This window comes from Emys orbicularis, chromosome 2, assembly GCF_028017835.1.
Source record: "Emys orbicularis isolate rEmyOrb1 chromosome 2, rEmyOrb1.hap1, whole genome shotgun sequence".
In the NCBI taxonomy this organism is placed as follows: Eukaryota; Metazoa; Chordata; order Testudines; family Emydidae; genus Emys; species Emys orbicularis.
The window spans coordinates 265,050,088-265,070,043 of record NC_088684.1 but is presented as its reverse complement, the minus strand read 5'-3'; the positions used below and the strand labels follow the sequence as shown (position 1 = coordinate 265,070,043).

The following is a 19,956-nucleotide window of genomic DNA, read 5'->3' as shown; positions in this document are numbered from 1 at the left end:
GGATAATTATTCCTGGGACTTTTTGGTCATGAGTTTGATGTTACCTTTCTTAGCATGTTTTCAAATCTGCATTGGGATATTATGGCCAGGTGAGTTTATACATTTACCGTTCTAAGGGCCATTTTCAGTTTGCAATTTCTCCAGACCAGTGCCGCACAGGGAGAAGGTCATGGCAGTATTTCTTTCTTCATTAATATATTTTGAACATGGCCCAGAGACAGACATTTGTGATAGTCCAGAGGGAAAGAACCTTCCATCCCATTCAGGCCTCGAGGCCTCTTTGAAACCACATTGATCAAATTGTACCAAACAGCATGTGAATTCTTACCCAGCTGTCCCCTAGGGGCTCAGAAGCCAGCCCTGGCAGGCATGTTACTCCTTGGGTCATGAGGCACCACCAGCTGAGTGGCAGCCCTACTGAAGAGGAGCAGCACTATAGCGTACATGACCTGTACGTAAAAAACCAGCCACAGGTGAAGCACATCAGAAATGACTGACATGCTGCTCAGAAATGTTTGCTTAATTACAGCACTGGTTGGCCCAAGCAAGATCACTCTGGCCAATAGCACTCCACCACTGTACTCTCTCTTCTAAGACTTTAGCTGGGATTTTTTGTATAATCATTCAACTGGTTCATTTTGTGTGTGTGTAAAATTTGAATAATGAAAACGGCCATTAACAGGGAGTCTCCATGGTCTGCTGCACTGAGGGGTGGGAGATACATTCCCCCAGAGTGACAGAGGCTCAGTACATCACCACACCACAAAGTTCCACCTACGAGGTGGACTGGTACTTTCTGCATCACTTTGACAGCAGGCAGTGCTCAAATCCCTACAATTCAGACAGACTGCTTCAACAGTGATGCCTCCAACACAGAAAGAGCCCATAAATGGATACTCGGGCAGGAAAAACTCAGAAGTATAGTCTCACTTTTAATAATTATCAGTACCGTAGAACAAACATACTATAAGCTCAGATAGGCTCTCTGCCCTATGAAACTTACCAATTTGTAGTTCTGGGTATATTTCATACAGACACCAATCCACATTGCAGTCACAGTGGGTTTTCTCAAAGAGGTTGTCTAAAACATCTCGTGCCACCTGTCGTTCATCCACCATCAGGGACTTACTACTGTTATCATTCATGTGCACCTTGACGACAAGCTGAGTACAGAGTCATATAGAGTCAGTTAATTTCAGCAGAGAATAAAAAGTTAGGCTGGTCAAGAATCTGCTAAAACAGATAAGAAAGATTAAGGCTGAAGGTTATTACTGATTCAAAGGCACCACATACTACACTGAACTGGGAGAATAATATATCTTGGGAGCGTTTACATTCTGTTGGCGCCAAAGAAAAAGATCTGTTGTAAAAAAAGAAAATTAAACTTTGTATTGGGCGTAACTCAAGGAAAGGTGAAATAGTTCACAGAGAGATTGCAGAATTTCAACTCTGCCTCTCTGAAGTCTAGTAAATGTACAATGAAGGAAAATGCTAGGCAGAGTAGCCAAGTACAAAGTGCTCTTAATGAAGGCTAGAAAGAAATGGTTACTTATGGAACTGTGATTCTTCAAGATACGATGAAGATGTGTATTCCACTTGGGTGTGGATTTGCCTAGTAGTACCTATAGAGGAGCGGTGTTCATGCCGCATTGCCATAGTCCATTCCCTGGCTATGAAAGGTTGCACTGCCTCGACCCCCGTCAGTTCCTTCGCACTAACCACACACAGAGGATGGAGGGTGGACTGTGGAATACACATCTGCACCGCATCTTGAAGAACCAGGTTCAGTAAGTAACCATTGCTTTTTCTTTAAGAAGATGCAGCCATGTATTCCACTTAGGTGACTCACAAGCAGTACCCACCCCAGGAGACAGGGCTCAGGGTCTACCCAAACAAGGATGCCCTACCAAAACTTTCATCCACCGTGGAAGATGCGGTAATGACATACTGGTTCATAAATGTATGTATGGACAACCATGTAGCCGCCCTGCCAATGTCCAGTAGTGAGAGGTTACTTAGGAACGCTACTGCTGTTGCTTGCGCTCTCATAGAATGAGCTCGCACCTGCTGGGGGGGAGGGGGGGCATAGCCAAAGCTATCTCATATGCAGTCTTGATACAGGATTTCATCCATTTAAAGATCGTCTGTGAAGAGAGTACTTGACATGGTCATATGATCTGCATATGAGGCAAAGAGAGGCAAAGCACGAAACGGTTTAGTCCTGTCCAGATAGAAGGCTAGAAATCTTTCTACCCATCAGATCCATTCATTCAGTGTCCTTACCCTTGGTAGTGGACTTAAACCTGCCCTGCTGGGCTCTATTGTTCACTGAGGTTACAACTAGAGAATTTGGGGATGGATGGGAGTAAAAGCTCTCAGATCCCTGCACTAGAATGAAGGAGCACTTCTCCATGCACTTTGCTGCAAGTGGTACCAAAGCCAGTGTGCTCCAGCAGGCTCAAGGAGCACAGCCATCAGAGACCAAGATGTAGGCAGTCAGGCCTAGTAGTCAGAGCAGGAGTCAGGTCTAGTGGGCAGAGCAGGCATCCAGGTTAGGGAACGAAGACAAGGGTCAGCACCAGAGTCAACTGCCAGTTACCAGAGCCATTGGGGTAAAGCCAGAGTCACGGTCAGAAGTCAGAAGCCAGGGTCGGAGCCAGGACCGGTAGCTGAAGATCGGAGGTGAGGCGTAAGGGCAGGAGGAGAGATAAGGATCAAGCACGGAACAAGAGCATGGTGGAAACAGGAGTGAAGGCGGGGGTAAGGAAGGAGCCAGGAGCACAGCAGGAACCAGGAACAGGGTTGGGTGCAAGAGGCAGGCAGAAGCAGGGTCCAATGCAGCCACAACAGGAAAGCACCTGTTCCTCCTCCTGGCTTAAATAGCATAGTTGGACCAATCAGTTGAGCCGGGCGATCCTCCAATCAGAACTCCCATGGGTGGTGCCTTGGCTGGGGCTACAGCCCTATCAGTTCTCAGCCCACCAGGTTTCAGTAGCCATTGGGTGAAGGCCAGGATGTGGCAGCTGTCTGGAGACTCCCAGGCCTGAATTCAAGACCCAGGACATTACATCATCATTAATAGGGAGGGCGACACCCCCAGTGGCAGATGGCTGCAGGATATCCAGTAATTTGTGGGTGTTCTTCTGCAGGAACTCTGCTTGGATACCTAGAGAAAAATCCATGTGCCACAAAAAGTCCTGGTATGCCCTGAAATCCTCCAGAACCAAAGGGGAGGAAGAGCCAGGCAGCGCCGAATCATCTGGGGATAAAGATGAAGCAGTTAATTGTGCCGGAGCCAGATTTTGCTCTTGGACTGACTGACCTGGACAGGATGACTCTGGAGGTGCCGCAAGGGGAAGGCTCCCCAGTGCCTGGGCCTGAATCAGATCAATGGTCACCACCACAGATGTGCCTGGAGATCTCGGCTTAGACAGTGAGACGAGGAGCATCCCATGGAGGCCACTGGTATGGATAGGGCATTGGTGACCACTAGGTGCCAAGTCAAGGGCTCCCACCCTGACCGAGAGACGAGCGCCAATCCTGGTACCCATAGCACTCCATGAATGGCCCTGATGCAGGTCAAGTGATGGAGAATGAGAGGAGAATGGCATCCAGGTTGGGATCTAAGAGTCCCAGGCTTCAGAGGGTAAAGGTGGAGCTAGCCCCGAGGTTGCGACCAACTGTTCTGACTTGTCCATAGCCCAGAATGATGAGGGAGTTGGTGCTGACAGAGGAAACGGTACTGGCGGCATCGAGTACACCTTCGTTGTTTCTGGTACCGGCACCAGCGTTGATCCCAAAGTGTAAGAGACTGGGGCGTAGGCAGTATTGCCTACTGGTCACAACTGGGCCGAGGTCTGCCCACCAAGGACAGTAGTTGCCGAGCAGTAGTTCGAGGAATCGCATGAGTCAGAGTCAGGCTGGAGTCGAAGACCGGAGATCAAACAAAGTCTGGTGTTGCAGCAAATTGCAGTCTGTGTGATTGCCCAGACAACTTCCTGGGGCAACCGTTGGGGTTAAAGAGGGTGTTTGGCCAATCAGAGGGCTGCAGGGTACTGTCACTCTGCGTCTCTTGGGCAGCACTTCCTGCAGGACCTACTCTCCATGGTGCTCCCTGGCTGTGCCTCTGCATGGCCTCCCAGTGGGAATATCAGCTGTTCCAGACTCTAGTCCCCAGATCCTTACACCAAGTCAGGAGTGGTACCGAAGTAATTGATGGTGCCACAGTAACATTGGCAGCGCTAGTTGCAGGGATGCTGAAGACTTTTCCAGTGCACTGAGCCTGGCACCAGCCCCACTTCCACTCACTGTGGAAGGTAAACATCCAGTTACAGTGCCAACACTCACAGGTTCAGGAGCTGTCCAGCCACCAGGGCTATAAAACACAAAGTCTTGGAAAAGTCCTGGACCCAGGGCAAGACCAGGACAGAAAGGCAGAAAAGGTCTGTTGCCGCCTCAAATGCCACCAGTGCGGAATCAACCGGCGCTGGCATTGCCCTCATCGGCACCAAACTCAATGGATGCCCCAGGGTCGGAACCAGAATCAACAGTACAGGGTCTCTGACCTCCTTATGTGGTACCAGGGAGTAGTTGACCGGGATCTGTTCCATCCCTGTTCGAGCAGGTGCTGCTTCAGACGAAGATCCCTCAGCATCTACGCCTGTTTGGTGAACAATCTGAAAATCGAACACTGCTCCTTGACGTGGGCTTCGCCTAGACACAGCAAATACCACCTGTGGGGATCATTGTTGGGGATGGCCCCCCCACATGACAGACCATGTTTAGAGGAACTGAGGAGAATCGGGGCAGCATCACCTCATATAGCCAGAGGAGGGGCTACGACCATGAGATGCATGCATCAGCCCTCTGTGGGCAAAATTCTCTGGCTCCGGCATGCTGGGGTGACACACACCAAACTGGAATACACAGCTCCATCTACTCGAAGAAGAATATTGAATTGGATGTTTTAGTCTTGAATTAGGAAAAGAATGGAAGAACTTTGATATGCCAATCAGCTAACCTGGGTTCATGTGCTGCAATGATGGATACCAGTACAAGACTCTGCAATAGACAGATCATCACTTACAGTGATTGACTGAAGAAACCAAAAAAGTTCATTGTCCTCTTGAAGCACTTTTTAAATGACAGAAACAATGTGCATGTTTATTGTGAGGGGGAAAAGATTAAAACATTGCTAAAATATAAAATACAGAGAACTGCAAATACACAGTAAGAAGAATAGTCAAGTCATCCACTTGCACTGGAAACAGCAGAACAGTTCGCTGCCGGGAACCATACGTTGGAAAATTGGGAGAACTTCTCCCAACGCTGTAGCTTTAGTAAATACTAATTTTAAAATGTTTGCATAAGAGACTCTGCAGCAGAGCAAATCTCTACTAAAGCAGAGGTAATACCACAGAACTAAGAGCAACAAGGAAATGTCCATACAGACTTTTGAAAAGAAGGACCTGGAAAAGAGCTCTGTGTAAGCTTGAAAGCTTGCCTCTTTCACTGACACAAGTTGGTCCAATAAAAGATATTACCTCACCCACCTGGCCTTGGAAAAGAAAAGCACATCAAAAAGCTAAACTGTATGTTTGCTCTGATTTCAAACCCCAAAATGTTTTTTCTAAAATAAAGAGCCCAGCTGTGGTGGAGAATATGAAGAAAGTATGTTGGACATGCATAATCTAAAATATGTTTAGGAAACAAGGGGAAGTAATGTCTGGTTCTAGTTCTTTGACTGTTCACAAATATGCCTGCAGCGTTTTACACCATTTTCACAGCTCTAAGCCACAGGGTGTTTAACAGCCTCTTTTTAGAAATGAAAGAAGATTCTCTCTCTCTCTCTAGAATTTTGTTTTAATTTTCCTTAAACTTCATAGTATGACACTAATTACAGCACAGATGGTATTTAGCAATAGGAAGACCATCACAGTCTAACTTCTAAAATACCCTGACTTTAAATATTTAATATCTTGCAAAAAAACAAAAGATGCAAAATAAATTGTTTGCCCAACCGGACATCACTTATTATGCAGGTAAAAGGGATAAGATGGGCTAGGATGAACCTTTTAATGAGGAAATCTCTGAGAAGATTTCCCTAGGGAGATTTCCCTTAACGTGTCCTCTGGGGAGAGTATGTGTCTCTCTGTGGGAATTGTTTCAACTTAGACACCCCAAAATTCATAGGAGACCTGCACTATGTGTCCAGAGGCCCATTGGCTCTGGTCTCTGGCAGCCTCCTCCCCTCATGCCTTACTCAGACTGGATTGTGAGGGTACAAAGCTGAACACTGCAGCTCCTGTTGAGTTCAACTGAAATTCTAGGTGCTCCTGAGGGTCGGCCCCTTACTGTACTGCCTATATCTCAAAGTGCCTTGAGGGGATTTAGCAATGCAACTCCATTGGCGCGATCTGGCTAAATCCATACACACTGCTTTGGAAAAGTACAGGTTAAAATTTTTGGTATCAGCTTAGGGTGATTGAATAATATTTGATCATAGATTCCAATTCCTTAAAACAGATTATAAGGATACTGGGCTTTGTCCAGATCTTGGAACTAAGAGTTATAACCTTTCTCAGTTCTGTCAGAGGTAGAGTGATAAAATATTGTTCCTCCAGTACCTGATGTAAACTACGAGTACAAGATAGTGTTAAATGTACATTTTAAAATGTACAAAAAATAAAGGAAGGATATGAAAACTAACATTATAAATAATGTATTACAATGAACTCTGACATACATACAAATATACACATATACACATTCAGTTGTATATTAAGTTAGAATTTCAATATTTTAAATCCTACCTTTTTAACCTTCGCTTCCTTCAGTTTTTCCAATGCAAGTTTAATCTTGTCGGCTTTTGCTTGTGTCTCTAGTTCTTCCTGAAATAACAGCAAGATATTCAAAGGCTCTCTGTTAAATAAATGAGCAAAGTGCCATGTTTCTATGCAAATAGCTGTTCATAGTTATTTAGACCTACATCACAAGGCCTATCAAGGGAAACTTTATTGGCACAGGTGCCAGCTACACTAAATCAATGGACACTGATGGCTTAGCCCCCGTTTGCCCAAAACTTAATTCTGATTCACAAGACAAAGGCTCTCTGTCGCCCAGCCATGGATCTCTCACAGGATAGTGAGATGATTTGGGCAATGCCTCACAGATTGCTGTAGAACATGGAGACAGGTCTCCCCTATGCTCACATGGAGATAACTAACATACAATAGATGTGGCAGTAAGGTCTGAATTGAACTTGTAAAGGGAAAAAAGTGATTGCACCTCGGGGGGCAATCTGGCTGCTGAATGACACAGCATTGTGGACAGTAGCACGGAATAGCAAACTTATTGCCTCTCAATTTATGCCTTTTAGGGCTCAGAGAACAAGCATTTCCAGGATCATATTGACCACCTGGTTTGCAACCACATCATGCACAATTTGAATCCCAAGTCACTGTAACAGCTAGAAGTGCCTGTTTTCCTTTGTGGGGGATATAAAGATTATGACTGTTTCTCTCCGACATGGACCTTCCAACAGTTCTCCATGCCTTCGTCACCTCGCGAGTAGATTATTCTAATGTATCTTTATAAGGGGCTACACTTAGGTTGGTGACCACCTCTGACTTCTGAGATCATGGCTACTAATGCAACGCTGAGACCTCTGTTTACCTCAAGATCCTCTGCCAATTCCCCAAATTCAGGGCTGCCTCTCCTCAGTTTTTCCCCATTCTCCTTGCCCTCAGGGAAGAGTCTCTAGTTTGTACAGTCACTGGTGATATTTTCAAATGACCAGGGAGGAGTATAAAAATATTGCTCAGCCAATCTGCCCTGGAGAAAAATTCCTTCCCAACCCCAAATATGGCGATCAACTAAACCCTGAGCATGTGGGAGAGAGTCACCAGTCAGACACCCAGGAAAGAATTCTCTGTACTAACTCAGATCTCAGCCTATCGAGTGTCCCATCACAGGCCATTGGGCATATTTACTACTAATAGTCAAAGATCAATTAATTGCCAAAATTAGGCTATCCCATCATACCATCCCCTCCATAAACTTATCAAGCTTAGTCTTGAAGCCAGATATGTCTTTTGCCTCCACTGCTCCCCTTGGAAGGCTATTCCAGAACTTCACTCCTCTGATGGTTAGAAACCTTCATCTAATTTCAAGTCTAAACTTCCTGATGGCCTGTTTATATCCATTTGTTCTTGTGTCCACATTGGTACTGAGCTTAAATAATTCCTCTCCCTCCCTGGTATTTATCCCTCTGATATATTTATAGGGAGCAATCATATCTCCCCTCAGCCTTCTTTTGGTTAGGCTAAACAAGCCAAGCTCTGAGTCTCCTTTCATAAGACAGGTTTTCCATTCCTCAGATCATGCTAGTAGCCCTTCTCTGTACCTGTTCCAGTTTGAATTCATCCTTCTTAAACATAGGAGACGAGAACTGCACACAATATTCCAGATGAAGTCTCACCAGTGCCTTGTATAACGGTACTAACACCTCCTTATGTCTACTGGAAATATCTCGCCTGATGCATCCCAAGACCGCATTAGCTTTTTTCACAGCCATATCACATTGGTGGCTCATAGTCATCTTGTGATCAACCAATACTCCAAGGTCCTTCTCCTCCTTTGTTACTTCCAAGTGATGCGTCCCCAGTTTATAACAAAAATTCTTGTTATTAATCCCTAAATGCATGACCTTGCACTTTTCACTATTAAATTTCATCCTATTACTATTACTCCGAGTCCAGTTTACAAGGTCATCCAGATCTTCCTGTAGGATATCCTGGTCCCCCTCTGTATTGGCAATACCTCTCAGCTTTGTGTCATCCACAAACTTTATTACCACACTCCCATTTTTTGTCCCAAGGTCAGTAATACAAAGATTAAATAAGATTGGTCCCAAAGCTGATCCCCGAGGAACTTCACTAGTAACATCCTTCCAGCCTGACAGTTCACCTTTCAGTATGACCCATTGTAGTCTCCCCTTTAACCAGTTCCTTATCCACCTTTCAATTTTCATATTGATCCCCATCTTTTCCAATTTAGCTAATAATTCCCCACGAGGAACCATATCAAATGCCTTACCTCGATTTCAGTAAATTAGATCCACTGCGTTTCCTTTGTCTAAAAAATCTGTTACCTTCTCAAAGAAGGAGCTCAGGTTGGTTTGGCACGATCTACCTTTTGTAAAACCATGTTGTATTTTGTCCCAATTACCATTGGCCTCAATGTCCTTAACTACTTTCTCCTTCAAAATTTTTTCCAAGACCTTGCATACTACAGATGTCAAACTAACAGGCCTGTAGTTATCCAGATCACTTTTTTTCCTTTCTTAAAAATAGGAACTCTGTTACCAATTTTCCAGTCATATAGTACAACCCCTGAGTTTACAGAGTCAATAAAAATTCTTGCTAATGGGCTTGCAATTTCATGTGCCAGCTCCTTTAATATTCTTGGATGAAGATTATCTGGGCCCTCCGATTTAGTCCCATTAAGCTGTTCGAGTTTGGCTTCTATCTCGGATGTGGTAATATCTACCTCCATATCCTCATTCCCATTCCCATTGACCTAGAAGAGTGGAGGGAGACGTGGCAGAGCTGGGATTAGAATGCAGTCCTTTCTCGATCTCAATCCCGTGTTCTACGGGACAATGCTGCAGTTTTACACAGTTGAGCAGGCCCTCCATAGGGCCAGAGGTCACACTAGCTGCTGAGCACAGGAGCCAAGTCAGTTGCAAGAAGCTGGCCAGAGCTGACAACAACCCTAGTATTGTACTATTAGTAGCAGCAGCCTGGACTGTAATTAATTAACCTGGGGCCTTCCCAAAAATCTAGGGACCTACACTCAAGATTTTCACAGACCCTAAAGGCCAGACGCAGGTGTCTATAAGGTGGGAGGAGCAGCATGAATACCTTACTCTCTACTAACAAACAAACCAAAAAATCAGTGACAAGCTTCCTGTCCTAGTAATCAGTTTGCATTAATCGATGGCTGTTCAAATCTCTCACCATAAGGGCCAGAAACACTGAGATTCTCCTTTACAAGCCAGAATGCGATCATGGCCACAGGCTTTGCAGGTCCCAAAGGCAACCTTTGCCTCTATATAGCAGCTATCAAAACTTTCCTAAACTCTACTAACGTGTATTCAACTATGAACAGTGTCACTGTGGGCTATTTCATGCCAAGCTGGAATGGACTATAGCTATTGTTATTGCCTGCTCTATAATGGGCATCTAACATTCAACAGTTTATGGTTGTTTTACTGCTAACATTTAAGTTCATTCATGGTTATTCTCTCTTGTTCCTACTCAAACAGCCTCTACACAATTACAGCACAAGGTATGGGGATGTTTGGTACAAGGTTCCTTCAGTGCTTACCTGAGTGAGTGGTTCAGGAGGAGGCGGTGGTAGTGGGAGGTCGAAAGCAGGATCTGGAGGTGGAGGGGGCAAGTCATCCTCAAAACGTCCAGTGGTGGTAACAGGGACATTTGATTTAGAACCATAAGAAGAAGCAGCACAAACACCTGTTGAAGGCTGAGTGACTTCACTTTGTGGGTAGTGAGAAGAAGTTTTCTGTGCTTGTACTGTCTTCTGTTCAACTTCACTTAGGTCTGCTACCAGATCAGCCATTAAAGCATCCAAGTCATTGTCCTCCAGTGCACTTAATGATTCTGTTAAGAAACGCCCCCCCGCCCCCAACCACAAAATACTTTAGAGAGTGGATGACATGAAAAACAGTTTGCTCTCAGTTCAGTGAAAACTAAATTGTAGAGGAGGATGCTAATTGTAGAGGTTAAGGGAAAGGGGACAATTTTAAAGAGGGAGATTTTAATTTGGGTTCTACGGAAAAGGTGTTTTTTGGGGATAATTATTAAGCTGATCATGCTCAAGGACAGACTAGAAGGGAACTTTCCTTTCTAAAAGGACTGTATTAGTATTTTAGGCTTTGTCTACACTAGTGCTTTTGTCAGTAAAACTTTTGTTGGTCAGCGGTGTGAAAAAAAACACCCCCTTGATCGACGTAAGTTTCACCAACAAAAGCACCAGTGTGGACAGCACTATGTCGGCAGGAGATGCTCTCCCACCGATATAGTTACCGCCGCTCGTTGGGGGTGGTTTAATTATGCTGACGGGAGAGCTCTCTCATGCTGGCATAGAATGGCTACACATGAGACCGGACAGCGGCACAGCTGTGCTGCTGTAAGGTCCGTAGTGTAGAAAGCGACAGGGGCATGTGTGTGTCTAGAGCTCCAGACAAGAGGGCCTACAGACAGCAGGCCCTCATGTAACGAAGCAGCCGAGAACCAGCCCAGAGCCTGGGAGGGACAGAGCGCTGACTGGGGACGTCCAAGGACAGAAGTCAGGAGAAGCACTGTGCCAGGAAGGAATCACCTAAGAAGGACAAACCGGAGCCAGACCTAGCATCCCTGTCACCCAGAGCTGCACGGGGCCACCAGTAGTGCAGCTTGTGACTTTGCACGGGGATAAGGAGGGAGGCTGTACCTAGTTAAGTGGGGAGGTTGTTGCTCTGTATGGGTTTGCAGAGAGTGGCAGACGAAGGCAACAGAGGCGTTTCTTGGGGAAAGTTTTACTGGAGCCAAAGTTGACCAGGACTCCCTGTTGGACTGGAACTCTGCCCAGGACTCCTGAACTCTGAGTCTAGACACCTTGCTCAGTGTCTATCCTTTTATATTGTGGTACCATTGGGCCCATGGGTTCTTGTGTTGAACATAACCCTGTTTTACCACTCCCCCTATCTTCTCCCCCAGTTGTTTTTCTCCATTCATCCCTCTGTAAATAAATATTTCCCTCTCCCATATTAGCTGTACTACCCCAGGGTGTGTGTGTTTATTCCAGATGGATTTGGAACAGGTGCCTTGGGGGTGGAAGGGCGGTTCCCTGCTGCGTTCCAGCGCACACCTTTTGTTGGCCAGAGCTACCAGCAGAGCAGACTCCACTTGGCCACCAGGGTGCTAGAGTTACACTTGGTGGCCTGTATGTGGACATGCAGTACACCCCACCCCCCATCATTATCCCTCTCTCCACAGTGCTCCCTCTGGACCAAACACCCTCTGCCTCAGGACCAGGTTTTAAAGGGACTGTGCTCCCTAAATCCCAAGGGGCTTATACAGGAGTAACTTCACTAAATCCATGCAGTTACACAGGTGTCAAACCAGTGTTAGTGAGGGGAAATCAAGCTGCGAGGTTTTAAGCTATAAGAAAATAATATCTGAAAATCACATTCCTACATACTAGATCAGTCATTATGCGATATGCGTCAGTAACTTCCCACATATAATAATATACAGGGCTCTGAGGACCCGTTCAGTTAGCGTTCAAATCATGCAATTTCTCTTTTAAGATATTTTACCAAAACAGATCTAAACATTCCACATTTGTTTTGTGTTTTCAACTCCGACACTTAAATGAGATAATTCTCTTAACTGAAGTTTTTTGCTGAGTCAGCAGCCCTCTCCTATGATTGCTTAATGTAGGCCAGAGTTAAGAGATCCTATGGGGAGACATTAGACAGAAAGATCTGGTTTTACCCAGTCCAGGAGCTAGCGAGTCGCTGTGTCTGTGTCTAGTTGTTTTGTAACAGGGTTGTCTGTCCCTTTTAAGGGCTAGGGGCAGGGAGCAGCCGGCCCTGTTCTGGAGGAAAGCCCAGCAGTCAGCTAATGACTGGATGTGATTCCCGTGAGGGCTCCAGCCCCATGAGGCTGGCTGGGACTAGGAGAGAACTGAGAGTTAGAATCCTGCACGGATACAAATTTATATCCACAGATGTGGATATCTGCAGATAGAAATCAGTATCACCTGAACCGCAGGGCTCTCCTGGGAACCGCAGCGGTGAAAGGAGCAGAACAGGGGCTGCCGGTCCCAGGAGCCAGCACCCTGTGCCGGCAGCTCCTCCCGTGCGGCTGTACCACCCCAGCCCCGCCCCCAGCTCCATCCTCTGGCGCGGCTGTACAGACCCAAGCCAGGAGACGCAGTCACGCAGACAGCTGTTTGGAAGGGACGGGGGTGGGGCTGGGGCTGGGGGTGGTACAGCCGCACGGGAGGCACTGCCGGTGCGGGGCGCTGGCTCCTGGGAGCGGCAGCCCCATGTTCTGCTCGTTTCGCCGCTGCGGTTCCTGGGAGAGCCCTGCAGTTCAGCGGATAGCGATTTCCTTCTGCAGATATCCGCATCCACAGATTTAAATGTGTATCCGTGCAGGGCTCTACTGAGCAGGGCTTTGGAGCTGTGCTCCGGCTCCGCTCCAGCTTCAGGCAAAAACCTGCAGCTCCACTGCTCCGGAGCTGCTCTGCGCTCCAGCGGCTGGCTCCGCTCCAAAGCCCTGCTACTGAGAGTACACTTTCCTGTGGAGGCAGCGAAAGGTTGCAAGAGGGCAAATGCCCTGCGGACCCACCTCTCCCACAGCCCGGCGAGATCCTGACCCTTTAGTTACTGGAGGTCAGAGAGCCCCACAATCCCAGTCTAGAGCAGAACTGCTGCTTTTGTTATTATTCCATATTTCCTTTTGTCTGTATATTGAAGAATAGGCAGGGCCCTGAAGAAATGGCTAAAAATGGAACTGGGTATGGCTGAGTGTTTCTCCCAGGCTGGCCCACTGTAGGGCCCCAATTCAAGGGAAGCACTTAAGCATGCCTCTGAACTGGGATGAATTTAAGCATGTATTTAAGCACTTTCCTAAAATGGGGCCTAAATTACTTCTAAACAAGTCCTATCTTTCTGTACTGTAATAATTAGGACATTTTTGTGACATACACATTAAAACAATATTCTAACCTATGTAGTTTCCAACACTCTCAAAGCTGTAGTCGTATTTATTAGTAATCTCTACTGAAAAAAGGACAGAGATACCCCAAAATACAGATTCCCTACCAGGTCCAAGCGCAAATGGCATTACACTGTCTTGTTTTCCTTTCATGGATTCCATCTGTCAGACTAACATTACCAGACTTAGTTTTCAATTTCATTAAACCAGTGGTCCCCAACCTTTTCCGGGTGGCGGGTGCCGGACAATGAGCCACCGAGGACCGTGGCTGGCGGACAAGCATCCACCGAAATGCCGCCGAGAAGCGGCAACGTCAAGAGGCATTGCCACTGAAATGCCACTCGGTGGCATTTCGGCGGTGACGCCTATTGGTGACACCGCTTTTCGGCGGCATTGCGGCGGATGCTTGTCCGCCGGCCAGTACGCGGGCGCACATAGATGCCCCAGCAGGCGCCATGGCCAGGGCCGGCTCCAGGCACCAGCCGAGCAAGCTCGTGCTTCGGGCGGCAGATTCTAAGGGGCGGCATTCTGCCCAATCCTAGGGTGGCACGGCCGTCTTTTTTTGTTTGTTTTGTTTTGTTTTTTGGTTTGCCGCTCCGGCCACCCTTCACCCTGGTTTTTTTTTTTTTTTGCTTGGGGCGGCAAAAAAGCCAGAGCTGGCCCTGTACCGCGTTGGGGACCACTGCATTAAACATTTAAATATGAAAGGCCATGATTTCCCGAAGGCCATGATTTCCCAAACTGACTAGTGATTTCTCTTTTTGGTGTCCAACTTGAGACACCTTCACAAGCCCGACTTTCAGACAGTGCTGAATACCCGTGCTCTGAAAAATCAGGCCTCTTTAAGGCATCTCAAATTGAGATACCCAAAATCATTGGTAGCTTTTGACAATCATGGACATTTAGCTTTTTACTCCTCCATTGTTGTGGTATTTTTTAGATGTAACCAGTGTCTGAATGAGCTCTCCCCTGACATTAGTGATGAGCTGGGGGAAAAGACTTCAGAAACCGTGTTTGCATAGACATGCCTACTCTGAATGTATGCAGGTATGCAGCATGGTGGAGCTGCTTTGCCAAAATGATCACCTTTGGCTGGTGCTGGGTTACAAATCACGTTAGTGCAAGGGTAATGACATGTGGTTATCCTTATTGTATGAGTAAAGGGCAGCAGAACTGTACTTAGACAGCCCTGATTGAGGAAGTCGCCTTAAACTGAACCTTACTCTCTAAGTAGGCGGTAGGGATGCCAAATCCCGGTGAAAGACAGGTGATGGGGACTTGGATTTGTATTATATTGCTATACTACCTGGTGGTGTGGACTCTGCCCAAATTGTCCTAGACTCCCTTTGACCTTCCCCTCTCTAGTGTTTAGAGACAGAGCTAATCAGACTCTATTCAGAGGCATTGTTTCTGTGCAGAAATTACCAGTGCTGAATCACTGATAAGCAAATCTAGGGGGTTTTAGACCTGATGTCGGAATAGGAAAGACAATACAGAGGCTGTACTGGCAGTGAGGTTTCCTGTTACCCAGTGAAATCACTAAGAGCTGAAATCACTGAAGACCTGGGTTAAGCAGCGGAACCTCAGAACATGGCATTGCAGAAGTGGCAGTGAGTGTCCAACATGGCAGCACATGACCACCAGGAGCAAGGGCACACAGCAACCACAGAGACATTGCTTGATGACCCCCACCCTTTGTGGGGTAGAAGGTGAACTCCTGTGATCACACCTCTGAACTCTGGGTCTTCGCTAACCAAGGACAGCCACATGCGCAGAGGGTGGGGGAGGGATGTGTTAAAGGGACATTTGTTCGTCAGACTTTTCCACCACAAAGTGGGAAACTGAGGTAAAGGGCACTGCACCATGCACTGTGGGGCTGGGATTCTGCTTATGGTGGCATGCTTTTGAACATGGTTGTGGGGTTTTCCCAAACTACTGCTTGGTTCCCTTTTCCTTTTATTAAAAGTTCTCTTTTGTTACCCAGACTCAGTGCTTGAGAGAGGGGAAGTATTGTCTCTTAGAGGTGCCAAGGACTGGTGGTAAATTTTCTCAGATTACTGGGTAGGGGCTCGAGCTGGTTCTGTTTTGTATTGTTAAGAGGGACTCCTAGATACAGAACTCGGCCCTTGTTGCTGCCGATTCCACCTGGCAGAAGTCTGACAAACACAAACACTAAATAATCCTTCCAATCACTTACCATTTAAATCTTTAAAGCCAACTGTAAAGTTATATTCTTTATTAGATTCTTTGGGGGATGGAGGCTGGACAGTTTCTACTCCTAAACTCTGTGGAGACGGAACAAAAAGAAAGGAGTTGATGATGTAATTATCATTAAGATACTAATATTTACTGACTAAGTTCCCTCTAAGCTGCACAGCTGCGCGGCCAGCTATCAAGGGCCGTGCAGGCACGCACCAGGGAGAGGTGCTTCTCCCCCGGCCCTGGAGCTGCCACGGCAGGGAGAGGCACTCTCTCCCAGCCTCGGGCTGCAGTGGTGAGAGAGGGCTGAGGGGAGTCCGCTCTCCCCACTGCAGCCCCAGGGGAGCCTGCACCCCAAACCCTTCATCCCCAGTCCCACCTCAGAGCCCACATCCCCAGCCAGAGCCCTCACCCGCCCCCTGCATCCCAACCCTCTGCCCTAGCCCTGAGTCCCCGCCCACACCCCAAACCCCTCATGCCCAGCCCCAACCCAGAGCCCACACCCCCAGCCAGAGCCCTCACACCCCTGCACTCAACCCTCTGCCCCAGTCCTGAGCCCCCTCTCACACTCCAAACCCCTTGGCCTCACCCCCGCCATACATCGCCTCCATATTGATGCACATAACAAAATTCATTCTGCACATGGATGTAAAAAATTAGAGGGAACATTGTTTACTGATCATGTTACACTGATAATTATTCTAACAAACTCAGTTCTTCCCTCAAGAAACAGAAACCCACATACTAGTGTGTTGGTCTTGTTTATTCCATGATGTTTTATATGGGTGAATGGCTTCTTTAAAGGGAGAATTTCTAGCCTGCAGTTTGTTCCTAAGAATGCAGGTTGGGGACTGGTGCTTTAGAAAACTACGAGAAGCATACAAAATTAAGACAAAGAAAGGATTCCTCTCTGTAATTCCCACTGACAAAATAGCTGGCTCTAGCAGTTGAATGATTCCAGAAGTGTTTATATTTACTAGGTTGGCTGAAACTGGTGAAAATTTTCCATAAAAAAAATTAATAAAAACTCTTTTTTACCAGTTCATTTCTTATGATTTCCCAGCTGTGCAATGTTAGTTTCTTATGAACTTGTGCAAAGCTGAAAAATTGAAAATGTGAACTCAAAAATGCGACTTCTGCATGATGACTATTTATGCTTGCAAAAATAGAGAGGGTGTGAATAGGGGAAAGGAAGGAAATAACCACATGAGATTAATTCCTTTTATCTGGGCTTGTGAAATCAAGAAAGGAGTTTATATACAAAACAGAGAAGACAAAAATGGCAATCATGGCTCCTAATCCAGCAAAGCACTTACTACTGGCCTGCTTTACCTTAAGCATTTTCTTAAGTGCTTTGCGGGATCAGCGCTCAAATGCATAAAGGAAATGTTTTAATTTTTTTTTTTTTTTAAAGAAAGGAAATGGTATTTCATAATGGCCAGAAAGGAAAACTGAAAACAGAGAAAGTACAGGCAAATTGAAAAAGACAGATCAAAGAGAAAACAATGGAAGTGCAGAAAAGTAGTTAAAAATTAAACATGAAGAGGTAGTATAAATGAGAATCAGGCCCTTTCTGTCTAAGGCCTGTTTACACTGTGAATGTGCCATATCTACATCTACTTTCTGGCTTGTTTACACTGCCAGAGTGGTATATAGAGACCTTAGTATAAATGAGAATAAGGCCCAAAGACAGTAATAAAAGGGAAGAAAAAATACAATTCACAGAATAGTTTAGGAAAATAGGAAGCTAGAAGAACTAGTCCTTAGAAAAAGTTCTAAGAAAAAGGGGGGGAATATGAGGAAGATCTAAAGTAAAAATAAAGCAAAAGTAGTTTCTTTTATATTTCAATATTTTACTATGAAACTAAGTACTCTGAAAGACTCTATTCTCAATTATAACTAAAGCTGTTAAAAAGTCAGAAAGCTAACAGGGAACCAAGTGTTGTGGTTTTGATAGCCAAGACTGTGATATTAAATCATGTTTTCCTCTAGGCTTTCAAGATGCTTCAAGCAGAATTCCTATTATGTGTCACAAAATGTTTGGTCTTGAATTTGGCAGACTGGGATTCAACAAACAGGAAAGACTTCAGAACTAGAGGCTTTAAGTAGGGCACCTCATACAAAATTCCAGATAACAGTTTAAGTGTTTCAATTAAAGCATAAGTTTATTTAAAACAAATTTAATGCGTATAACATGTTTTTGGCTATGAATTCTTCATCAATCTTATCAGTTTTGGTGTAGGAAATCTTCCAAGGTCTTGGGTTTAGAAAGAGACTCATGCTGTTTTATAGTTCCTTCCAGAACAATATTTCGTATACACATATTCCCTAATGCCATCAGTGTTGTGCCATTCATATTTTGGCACATGTGGTGATGTGTCACTATGCTAGATGTCTTTCAAATAGTCAACAAATTAGTAAAAAACATTTATGTCTTCGTTTCCATAGTTTATAGTTGACTCAGTTTACAGTTTATAGTTGTGGAATCCTCATCATTGGAGGTCTGCAAAAACAGGTTGGACAAACAGGGATGGTCTAGATTTACTTGGTCCTGCCACAGCACAGCGGGAAGGACTAGATGACTTCTCAAGGTCCCTTCTAGCCAGGGCCGGCTCCAGGCACCAGCTTGCCAAGCAGGTGCTTGGGGCGGCCACTCCGGAGAGGGGCGGCACGTCCAGCTATTCGGCGGCAATTCGGCAGACGGTACCTCACTCCCGCTCGGAGCAAAGGACCGCCCGCCGAATTGGCGCCACAGATAGCGATCGCGGCATTTTTAAAAAAAAAATTTTTTTTGTGCTGCTTGTGGCGGCAAAAACACCTGGAGCAGGCCCTGCTTCCAGCCCTACATTTCTAGGATTCTGTGCTTCAACAGGTTACAGTTCATTTAAACATGAACACAAAGTGTTCATCCATGGTGATTCAGATGCAAACTCTTCTTATTTCCTTAGCAAAATGATTGGACCTTCTGGGGCTATGTCTTCTAGGAATCTGGATTAACTTTTTGAAAAAGGCCTCTGATATCATGTTCGAGCTGTTTCATGTTGTAGCCAACTATAATGTCACTTTTGTTGTTGTGCAGGCAACATGATTTAGAGAAAATCAGTTTTAAGTCACTTTCTAAAGACTACCTGTATTTATTCAGTAGGAAGGTGCAATGTGTAGTTGTAGAGGAATAAGGAAGGTAAGACGTTCTCCTTGTTTCCCTCCCTTATAGTAATTTCTCTTATCCTTTGTTGTCAACCAGATTATTTACCTGCGTCAGGAGGTCCATTTCCCCCAATAAATTGCTGAACATTTCATCTATATCATCACATGTCTGCTCCATCTGAAAAGAAATAAACCCATGGACAAGAACATTAGCATTAGTCTGTTTAGAACTTTGGAAGCAATTCTATAAACACAGAAAAAAACCAACTTCAACCAGTTCATTTCTTACAAAGCCTTTCCTATTTATATTGAAAGAAACAGTTTCTTATTCATGGCAATTTAGCAGATAAATCTTTGCATAATTTAGAAATAATTGATAAATTAGGACTCTGATCCTACATATTCTTAAGCACATACTTAATTTTATGCTCTTGAGTAGTTCCATCAATCTCGGTGCTCAATGTATAATCTATATTTGATTAAAAGTCACCTGGTAATAAATCTGCACCTTAAACAACTAAAACTGAGTCAAGAGAGAGGGAGAGAGAAACTGAAAATTTGAGGCTGACAAACTCCTGAACACACAACGTGAGGATTTCAGTCCTTGGCTTAAACCACTAACTACAAGATTTTAGCTGGGCTGTTTTCTAGTACAAGGACTGGATATGGTTTGATCCACCTAATTTTTTGACTTGATATTTCTCCCTATGTTAAACCAAACATTTCTTTATTTGAGATACTTCTGGTCTTACGCTGTTGGGTGTCTGCTGCAGACCATCAAAGACAGAGCAAATGTATAGTCACTTCTGAGATACAGGAA

The 19,956-nt window shown here is 45.3% G+C and overlaps 1 protein-coding gene across 2 annotated transcripts in view; it reads right to left on the bottom strand.

Annotated features, from left to right (window-relative positions):
* The window catches only part of APBB1IP (amyloid beta precursor protein binding family B member 1 interacting protein), a 106,638-nt gene that overhangs the window by 45,862 nt on the left and 40,820 nt on the right, over positions 1–19,956 (bottom strand). For both annotated transcript variants that reach the window (XM_065398802.1, XM_065398801.1), the window contains exons 2-6: positions 19,243–19,314; positions 15,988–16,075; positions 10,390–10,682; positions 6,813–6,890; positions 1,004–1,163 (exon numbers count right to left, since the gene is read on the bottom strand). In XM_065398802.1, the coding sequence (XP_065254874.1) occupies positions 1,004–1,163; positions 6,813–6,890; positions 10,390–10,682; positions 15,988–16,075; positions 19,243–19,314 (691 nt within the window). The remainder of the gene's footprint in view (positions 1–1,003; positions 1,164–6,812; positions 6,891–10,389; positions 10,683–15,987; positions 16,076–19,242; positions 19,315–19,956) is intronic.